This window comes from Oryza brachyantha, chromosome 9, assembly GCF_000231095.2.
Source record: "Oryza brachyantha chromosome 9, ObraRS2, whole genome shotgun sequence".
Taxonomy (NCBI): domain Eukaryota; kingdom Viridiplantae; phylum Streptophyta; class Magnoliopsida; order Poales; family Poaceae; genus Oryza; species Oryza brachyantha.
Window position 1 is genome coordinate 12,761,860 of NC_023171.2, and position 10,268 is coordinate 12,772,127.

Genomic DNA, 10,268 nt, shown 5'->3' on the forward strand with positions numbered 1-10,268 from the left:
GGTTATTTAGTATACACTAAAAAGATGTTAAATTATTCTGTTTTAGACATTTTAGTGGTCAATTTTTAAATTTTAAACTGATTACATTCACTTTCTAAGAATCTAATTGGCTCTAGAATTATCGGAATAATTGAAACCGTACAAATTAGTACAGAAATACTTATTATATTATTGTACAAAATTTGAACTAGAAATGTTTATTTTTAAAATAGAGGGAATTTCTACAGAAGGAAAGCACAGTAAAAAATCACTCTTGAAGAAGAAGCACAAGGTACAAAGGAGAAACATCATGTAACCAATCATTTCCATCCACATTTTTTTTTTGCAAAATACAGGCTACATGGTGAGAGATGCGCCTATCATGATAGAGCAATCCTTCACCTATCATCCAATTTATTCTCTTTTTTTTTTCACATGGAAGACCTTTATCCCTTACTCCTAAGCAAGAAGTCAAGGACACCCAAAAAGTAACAAACAAACAAATCAGCCCCATGTCCTTGGGAGAGGCAAAGGGCAGGCTCCCTTGCAAACAAGCACCCCAAAAGTATTTAAAAGTTTTTTTATGTATAAAAAACACAAAATTCTCAAGTTGGTCTGGTGCCACATGTGGCGACAAGGTATAAATAAGTGATATATAAAATTAATAATATGTACTTGTGATGGGGAAATGGACCATGATATACTGTTTTTTTAGATCAAATGGACCAGGGGCATGCAGGAGAGGTGCAGTAGGAACATCTTGATTTTTGGGGGTTAAACTAATGTGTGCAAGTGCAAATCTGCTCAGAGAGGATTTTTATGGGAGTCAGAATGTGTGGTCTACACATTTCTGCAATTAAAAAATTGCTCCTACTCACCTACAAAGCAGCTGCAAATAGGCTCTTTGTTAAAGGGGAGTTAAGTGTCAAGACAATTGAAAACATCCTTCATGTAGAGTAGTACTACTCCTTAATTATTAAACATATTATTTTATATCGGGGAGATTTTGACACAAAAGGTTGATCATGAATGTTATGAGAGGAATTTATGTTTAAGAGTTTAACCTAACAACCATTAAACAATGCTGACATGGCTCGAGAAACTTATCTCTTGAACCGGGCTAAAAGTTGTCGGGGTGACAGCGAAAAAAAAGCCAAACAATATATGTATGGTCAAAAAATATTTATGAATAAAATTTTTATATCATATTTTTAGAGATCTAAAAGGTAAGGCTGAAAATTAATCTTCGGTGAAAAAAAATCTTAAAATTAACTCCAAATCTAAGGTTGAAAATTTAAATTTTGACTTATAAGTATAAACAGAAGTAAAAAAATGATGTGAACATGTGTTAATTTTGAAGCTTTTATTTTCTAAAATTTACATCCCTATCTTTTCGCTTTTGCTTATGCTTATAAGCTAAATTTTCAATTTTTAACCTTAAATTTGGAGTTTAAATTTGGAGTTGACTTTGGAACTTTTCACTAAAATTTATTTTTCACTCTTGGCTTTTAGATCACTAAGAATATATATATACATTGTATGCATAAAATATTTTTTATTTGTAAATATGTTATTTGGCTTTTTCTTGGTACAACAAAGGTTGGTGACAGTGCACCATATACAGTTCCAGTGAGAAATCAGCTTGCATATTCTTTTTTTTTTAAAGGAGGAAGAATAAATCAGCTTGCAACACACATTAGCTAGGAGCACATAATTAAAATGCGGCAGAATAGCATTAGAATTTCAGAACCATGACACTGAAAATAAGTTGCATGTACTTCTGCAATCAGTAAACATGGACCAGCTATCCTAGGTATGAACTTGAGACTTTTCTTCCATAAGAGAAAATCGTTTTCTCAATAGTAACTTTCACTATCATAATCGCACGAACTATTTAGGACAAGGAGAGGCTCCGTGCACAATTTAGGAAAGTGAGAGACCCAAACACTCCACACACACAAAAGCAATACATTTTTCAGTTTTTCGTTTTGTAAAATTTATAATCCGATCTTGCAAAAATAAGTTTTTTTTACCAAACCAAACACATAAAAAAAAATCAAAAAACTAGTGAGCCGACCAGTGAAACAAGAGTCGACAAGAGGACAACACTGAACTAAACACTCTACATGCAAAAGAAAACACATTTCAGTTTTCTTTTATAAAACTAATAATTAACGTCGCACAAATACCGTAGGATCGTAAAGGGTATTTCCCACATCAAAAGCTAGCTAATGAGATGGGGGGCTTTCCCATTTATATCCTTGGTTCTTTACCCCTCCACAACCAATGTGGGACTCACCATATTCGGGCTATCACCAGCCCACGGTCCATCAGGTATACAGGTCCTGCATCCCCGCAGGCACCCTACGGTCCATCAGACCTTCACACATTGTGTCCATTGGGCCAGAGATATTAAACTAGCTAGGCTCTGATACCAATTATAGGATCGTAAAGGGCCTTTCCTACCTCAAAAGCTAGTCAATGAGGTGAGGGGCTCCCCCACTTATATCCTAGGTCCTTTGCCCATCCACAACCAATATGAGACTATTCAATAAATACAAATACATCAAACTACATTTTCAAATACAGTTTGGTAGAAAGCCATCCATCAAAACAATTACCTGAGGGGGAAGATAACAACACTAAACTACACATACCCCAAACCCAAACTGTAGCAGGAACAGTAAAGCAAAAGGCCAACTTGTTTTTAACAACACCAGCCCAAACAATAAACCACCCTCCAACACACCACCAAACCTCTGCTAATGAGAAGCCAAGAAAAGTAATTGCACCTGGCCTCCAAGAGGCCAAGGGCCTCCCCCTCAACCAAACCAACCACTCCCCAATTATTGCAGCACAATGGCTCCATGCTGGTGTTAAAGGATGAACATGGCCCTGTGGTGCTTGGGGGCCCCATTCCACCCCATTCATTGTTTTGCTCCTTTAGAATCCCTGTCAGTGATTTGATGAGATGAATGGCTGCAATGCAATGCAAGCAGTCCATGCAGCCAACACTATACAAACCAGGAACCATCGCAAGGCAAGGCAAGGCAACCCAAATAATATAAAATAATATATGCTATTATAATACTTTCCTGTTTAAAAACACTGTCAGTTTTAACTCCGAGGTGTTCAACTTTAAAGTCGTTTCATATTATAAGACTCTGTGATTTTGGCTAAATTTATTTATGTCCTAATAAATCTAGACACATATACAAAACACATACATTAACGTATAGATGAATCTAGGCAAACCTAGAAAGACTTATAATATGAAACAAAGAGAGATTATATTTTAAAATAATTTAATAAACTGTTTAACATCAAAGTTGTAATTGAAAGTATTTCAGTAATATATCATACATTTAAATCTACTCACTTTGACATCACTAACATGTATATATTCTCAATATTCAGTAATATTGGCTTATAAGCATAAACCAATATTTAAATTTGATTTTTAGTTTTTCTTTTCATCGTAGTTTATTACTCAGCCTTATGTTGATTGCTGAGAATATATAAATAAAAGTTTTAATCTATATTTCTTTATTTACAAATATATTGTTTAACATTGCCTGAATAAAACCAAACAATCACCATCCAAAAATGATGGTTAAAGTTCACCCACAGCGTGATAAAACTGACCGAGTATTCGTAAACGGTAATAAACATACAAGTATATATATGGCCACCTATCCTCCTCATCTTCCTCCTCCACTCAACTCGCTCACTCACTCACTGCCTACACCACTACTACGCTACACAACACACCTGCACTTGCCCTCCTCTGCCAACCAAGTACTGACTGCCACTGCCTACTTCCTTGGGTGGAGTATTGTTGTTGTGCTGTGCCCTCTGTGCTCTGTGGCAGCGTGTGCTGTGCCGCAGCAGCAGCAGCAAGCAAAAGCAAGAAGAAAGAAGAAACCATCATTTTCACTTGTTGATCCAGCAGCTGCCTCCTTCTCTGCTGTGAAGAAGAGAGAGTGAAGTGTGTTTCAGTGTTTCTCTATCCTCCCTATCAGGAATTCAGGATAAGCTTTGCTGCTGCTGCTGCTGATCTGTTGCATTTGCCCTGTTCTTGAGCTTGATTTGTTGGTATCCCGGTGCAATGATTCGTTGCCGCTAGTTGCCACCTTCCTCGCGGCATGTCCGTAGGATGAGAGCGACGGGCGGAGACGACAAACCGGCCATTCCTCCTCCTCCGGTGGTGGTGGTGGTGGACTCACCGTGAAAGAGAGAGACAGAGAGAGACAGAGGTAGGTTGCCAAGAAGTGGTGGCTCCAGCTACTGCCGGGGTCTCTCATGGATTGGGATCTAAAGATGCCGGTTTCTTGGGACCTGGCCGACCTGGAGCACAACGCCGTGCCGGCTATGACGGCGGCGGCGGCGGCGGCGGCGACAGCGGCGGAGTCGGGCATTGCTGCGGTGGCGGCGGCGCGGCCGGAGTGCTCGGTCGACCTCAAGCTCGGCGGGCTGGGCGAGTTCGGCGCGGCGGACGCGCTGAAGGAGCCCGCGGCGGCGAAGGTGCCGGTGGTGTCGAGCACCGCGCCGCCGCCGCCGCCGGCGGCGGCGGCCGCGGCCTCGGTGGCGAGGGTGCCGTCCGCGAGCCCGCTGAAGCGGGCGCGCTCCGGGGCCGGCGGCGCCGGCGCCGGGCAGTGCCCGTCGTGCGCGGTGGACGGGTGCAAGGCCGACCTGAGCAAGCACCGCGACTACCACCGGCGGCACAAGGTCTGCGAGCCACACTCCAAGACGCCCATCGTCGTCGTCTCCGGCCGCGAGATGCGCTTCTGCCAACAGTGCAGCAGGTATACAAATACAATCCCTGACAAATTACTAAAAAAACAGCTAAATTTGTTGCAAATTTCAGTTCATAGCAATTCTAGCCCTATTCTAAATTCAGCTCATTTCAACACGGCAAACCGCTTTAAATCCCCAAATCGCCGCCGCCGCCGTCGCATCAGCTCTGATTGTGATTTGGAAAAGATCATTGCCTGAATTGTGCAATGGAAAATTGGCTGCAACAAAGAACTGACTGATTGGGTTCAGGGTTCAGTCATCTCTTTTACATCTTTTTCTTTTCACTGCCGATTATTCCCTTTGTTCAAAGTGAATAAACCAAATCAGTTCTTTCCTTGGCCTCAGCTTTCCCTTTTTCCTGGCTCAATTGTTCCCATTTTCAAGCAGAGGTGGTAGGAAGAAATCACTTGGGATGAGATGATATGAACATGTATCTGCCTGTCTTGTTTCAAGGATGCACTGCTTTACCTTTCCTGGCGCCACCTTTTCAGCCTTTTCATATGATGTACCACAAGTTTTTCCCTGTTACACTTTACCTTGGCAACCAGTATACCTGAATTATAACATTTCTCTTTTCCTACTTCTGCACTACTAACTTTCTGACCCATTAGTGATAGTAATAATTATCACTCAAAAGTGACTGATGCATTTCATGTGCCAAAGATCAGATGGAGTGGTCTTTTTTCATGATACCTGCTACATGTGCACCTTATCCCTGTGTAGGCCCCTTCTTCTATGGTTTTGGTTTAAAAATTTAAGAATGGAATGAAATTTGTGTATTTTACTTTGTAATCCTTAAGACGTTCATTACGCGACACAGGCATAGTAGTCTCATTGATGTCAGGTAGCTGTTCTTTTGTGGTCAACCGCAAAGGGACAAATGCACAGATTTAAAAGCAAAAAAATGGAGTTCAGATCTGATCTGTCCAACGGATGGCTAAACATAGGTAGTTTAAGATCTGTGCATTTGTTGCTTTGAGGTGTTTAGAATCAGAATCTCTTCATTAAGCCTGAATGGTTAGGCCCCATTTCTGACATATTTGCCTAGCACTCTTTTCTGTGAAGATCTTTCCTTTCTGAATCAGTGACCAGATCCATACAACTTACTTCACTTTTTCCATGGATCCTTGTGTGCAACAGTATTCCTTGTAGGAGGGACTGTTGATTTGTAAAGATGATGTTGAACATGCGACCGGCTTTATAGTATGTGTTGCTTTTCTTCAGGTTATTAGCTATGCTCTTTATGTAAGTTGTTGGGACCAACAAGGTTGCTGATTGAAAGACCGTTGCTAACTACAGATTGCCTAGTGCAATTTGATAACAAACCAGATAGCCTTTTAACTTAACTATACTTAAGTGCCAATGTTTGTCTAATCAATAGTCAACTAAATATAAAATAATATAAGTACATCAGATAAGTGGGCTCACCTTCCTTTTTGTGTTTTTTTGGTTGTTGTGTGTTTGCTCTTTCAAATTCAACCGGTTTGTTTGTAAGATATCTGTAAAATTGTCTGATTTTGCTGCACAGTGCAATTATGGGAGATAACTTCCATTCACAACTCATTCATAATAAAATCTATATTTACTTTTCACGAATCTTACTTATATCTCGTTCAAGGAATTTGAACATGTACCCTGTTGTTTCATTGCTGAAATGAATAAAATGGTTTTTAAACTATGGTTTCCCCCCCTCTAGCTGAATCATTTGTCTTTCTTGAATTTTTGGTTCATAAAAAAAACCTTATTTTGTGAGGGCATAACAATTAACAAGAACTGTAAGCTTGTTTTCTAAATTAATTTATAATGTTTATCTTACATCTTGTTGGTATACCCTGTTACTGAACTGAGTACAATATGATCTGCTTTCCGCTGATATGAGTCCTACGTGCTGGAGCTAGTGTGGTACCTCCAATTTTTCATGTTCTTTTTTATTTTACAATAATGGTAGGCAAGCTGAGACCTTGTATTAGGTTTAAATCTAGTTCAGTTGTGGGCGTGCGATTTTATTTTACATTGTTGAGCTATAATGACCAGATTACCTCTGCATCATGTACCTTTAAACAGTACAAATATTATCCGTCAATCATTTGCTATCTCCTGAAAAAATTATATCCTGTGGGGACTCCTTTGCAACGATTGATTGAGGCCCAGTGGTGCAAAACTAGAATGCCATATTGCTTGCCAGTCTTTATCAAGTGTTCATCAGTGCTTATTTCAAAAAAAAAGGCGATCCTCAGTGATGCAACAGGCTGGTGCGATGCCATATACCTGTTGGAACCATTACACCGTGGTCCAAATGTCCTAGAGGAGTTGTACTGTTTTTTTTTATCTTTTTTGTTTCTTGTGCTTGACAGGCTAGTACAAACCCTTTATAGTATAAGTGTATAACTGAATTCCATGCACTGAAATTGTTAACTCACACATTGAGGTACGAGTGGTCCTGCTGTGTATCTTTTTTTGAAGCTGAGTGCTATTATTGAATATTCAGAAAATAAATACGTGTATCGTTCCTTGTTTTTTTGTTATTGAGAAGAATCTTAGCTCCCATGAATTTTGAAGTACTCATATGTCTTGCTACCTCTGTTTTATATTATAAGACTATGACTTTATAGCCTTGTCTAAATTCATTCATTGATGAATGTATATATTTTATATATGTGTCTAGATTCATTAGCATTCATATGAATCTAAGCAAATGCTAGAAATTCTTACATTGTGAAACGGAGGGAGTATAATAATCTCAGAGATAAAACTAGTACATCAGAATCTACAGTGCTGGACCTCCTTGAGAGGCTAATCTGTAGGAACTCAAACACTATCTTTTCAGCATCAAAGCAGGCTCTGCTTTTTTTTTTCTTTCACTTCCTGGTGAACAATCTGGTTACTTTTTGCATTAAAAGATTTATTAGGTAATAATCAATAAATCTTAAAAGGATCTTAATGTTTGGATGCATTCTCATGGCTTTTCATTTTTATAGGTTTCACTTACTCGGGGAGTTTGATGAGAGTAAGCGTAGTTGTAGAAAACGCTTGGATGGGCACAATCGACGCCGCAGGAAGCCACAGGCAGATAGCATGAGCTCTAGCTATATGACAAGCCAACAAGGTATTCTTGTTTAAAAACTGTTGTTGAAGTGTATGTCAAATGCTAATGACATAGTTGAAAATAAATCATATAATGTCCTCTCTTATACCAGAAAATCAGCTATGGAGCGATGTAACGTATATTTCTTCTCCACCAAAATGCTGACGCAAATTTAACCTAAATTGCTCATAAAATGTAGCGTGTAACCTGAGTTTCAGTAATCTACCTTATACCTACATGCTCTTCTAGTTGTACCTATTTTCTTCTGCGTAAATTGATGATAGATTTGCCAGTATTTTACATGGAGCTTAGACAGCACAGTGCATCCCTAGATCAGGAAAAGCTAATACTTCTATTTCTTTTTGGGCGATTATTACTTCTATTTCTTGTTGTGCATAGCATTATATTTCAATTGGCCTTTCTGATACTATTGCCAGATTTATTATTATATATGAAGGATTTTTTGCTCTTAGTTCAAGAATTGGTTTATGAGATGAGATGCCAGATACCCACATTACCTGGAACTTTAAACTTAAATTAACGGCCTGTTTCACACAATGCTGCAAATTCTTTTTCCACACTGAAAAAAAAAGTTAGTACCTGTCCCGTGCTTGTTTCAATTTCTTTTAGATAATGCAGATACATTCGAATTGTGGATGAAATCGTCCTCAGCTTTTGTCATGACGGCCATTTAGTTCTGTTTTCAAATGTAGGAACAAGGTTCGCATCATTCACTCCTCCAAGACCAGAGCAAAGCTGGTCTGGGATCATCAAATCTGAGGAAACCCCATATTACAGCCACCACCATCATCATCAGGTGATGAGCAGCAGGCCGCATTTCGTCGGCGGCTCGCCGTCGTCGTCGCCGACGGCGGCGGCGTTCTCCAGCCCCAAGGAAGGCCGGCGGTTCCCGTTCCTCCATGAAGGTGACCAGATCAGCTTCGGCGGCGCGGCGGCGGCGTCGCTGGAGATCTCGGTGTGCCAGCCCCTCCTCAAGACGGCGACGGCCGCCGCCGTCGCGCCGCCGCCGCCACCACCCGAGAGCAGCAGCAGCAACAAGATGTTCTCCGACGGGCTGACCACTCGCCACCACCACCACCACCACCAAGTGCTCGACTCCGATTGTGCTCTCTCTCTTCTGTCATCCCCGGCCAACTCCTCCAGCGTCGACGTCAGCCGGATGGTCCAGCATCCGTCACCGGCAGCGGCAGCAGAGCACCACCACCACATCCCCGTGGCGCAGCCCCTGGTCCCAAACCTGCACCAGCAGTTCGGCAGCAGCTCGCCGTGGTTCGGCAGCTGCTCCCAGGCGACTGCCGCCGCCACCGGCGACGGCGGCGCCGCCGGAGGAGGCTTCACCTGCCCAAGCATGGAGAGCGAGCAGCAGCAGCTGAACACCGTACTGGTCCCGGGCTCCAACGACAACGAGATGAACTTCCACGGCATCTTCCACGTCGCCGGCGAGGGCTCCTCCGACGGCACGTCCCCTCCACTCCCCTTCTCATGGCAGTAGCTCCAAATCTGTAGCAGCTTTTGATCATTCTCGTTGCTAGCTAGGCTAGCTAGCTGATCGGTGTGGTTGATCTCTCTTCTTGGCATGGCATGCTTCCAATCCCAGTAGTTCGTTGCTCCTCGTGTCTCTGAGCGAATTGGCAATGCAGGTTTGCATGAGAAATTGGCAGAAAATTTCCTGTGAAGAACTTGGGCTGATGTCAGTGCAGTGTAGCAGAAAATTTCCTGGGCTTCGGACAGTGGGAATTCGGCCCATCCGCGTCCCACGTAGCAATGGGCCTAACGCAACACTGCATGGTCGATCCGGATTTCGTGCGATGCCGGTATTACGGTTTTCGAGGAATTTTAACTGATCTTTTGAATTTTAACATTTGAATTTGATAACAAAAATCCCATTTGGAAGATTTCGGGGCCATTTTTTTTTAAAAGAAAACGAGTTGCTTTTGCGAGCCCCGGTGGCTGGACGTACTGGACCCTGCGGATCAATGGATGGATCGCGGATCGATTGATTGGATTGGATGGATGGATGGATTGAAAGACAACAGAAGCAGGTGCGAGCGGAGGCGTCGTAGGTAGGTTTGGTTGTAGCCAGGCAGGCACCGGGCCGGACGCGACGCGACGCGCCGATAAAAGCCACCCCAAACCGCCCCCGGTGGGTCTAACGGCCAAACGCCCGTTAACCCGCACGAACCTAATAACGACAGTTTATATATGTAACTTTTCTATAATTTATGATTGTATTATAAAGGTTTATTAACACATTATAAATTTTATGTATAAGAAAAAATATATATATAAAAATAAATTTATAGTATATAAAGTGCACAGTAAAATTATCTATACAAAATATCATCTTGAAAAACACTAAAAATGTTTATACTCCCTCCTCCGTAAT

The 10,268-nt window shown here is 41.5% G+C and overlaps 1 protein-coding gene across 2 annotated transcripts; it reads left to right on the forward strand.

Annotated features, from left to right (window-relative positions):
* Window positions 1–3,672: 3,672 nt before the first annotated feature.
* Window positions 3,673–9,715, forward strand: LOC102717651 (squamosa promoter-binding-like protein 18). Of its 2 annotated transcripts, none has more exons than XM_040527305.1 (3): window positions 3,673–4,784; window positions 7,755–7,882; window positions 8,557–9,715. In XM_040527305.1, the coding sequence occupies exons 1-3, from the start codon at window positions 4,282–4,284 to the stop codon at window positions 9,372–9,374; spliced, it is 1,449 nt and encodes a 482-aa protein (XP_040383239.1). In that variant the 5' UTR covers window positions 3,673–4,281; the 3' UTR covers window positions 9,375–9,715. The 2 variants fall into 2 exon arrangements, with proteins under 2 accessions (XP_040383239.1, XP_040383240.1); XM_040527306.1 differs by having other exon boundaries at window positions 8,575–9,715.
* The last annotated feature ends 553 nt before the right edge of the window (window positions 9,716–10,268 follow it).

What these genes read in the sequence shown, in the direction of transcription:
- LOC102717651 (XM_040527305.1), top strand. Translation starts at nt 4,282, where the DNA reads ATGGATTGGGATCTAAAGATGCCGGTTTCTTGGGACCTGGCCGACCTG. An exon ending in TTCTGCCAACAGTGCAGCAG is followed by an intron (nt 4,785 to 7,754) that starts GTATACAAATAC and finishes TCATTTTTATAG; the next exon opens with GTTTCACTTACTCGGGGAGT. An exon ending in CTATATGACAAGCCAACAAG is followed by an intron (nt 7,883 to 8,556) that starts GTATTCTTGTTT and finishes ACGGCCATTTAG; the next exon opens with TTCTGTTTTCAAATGTAGGA.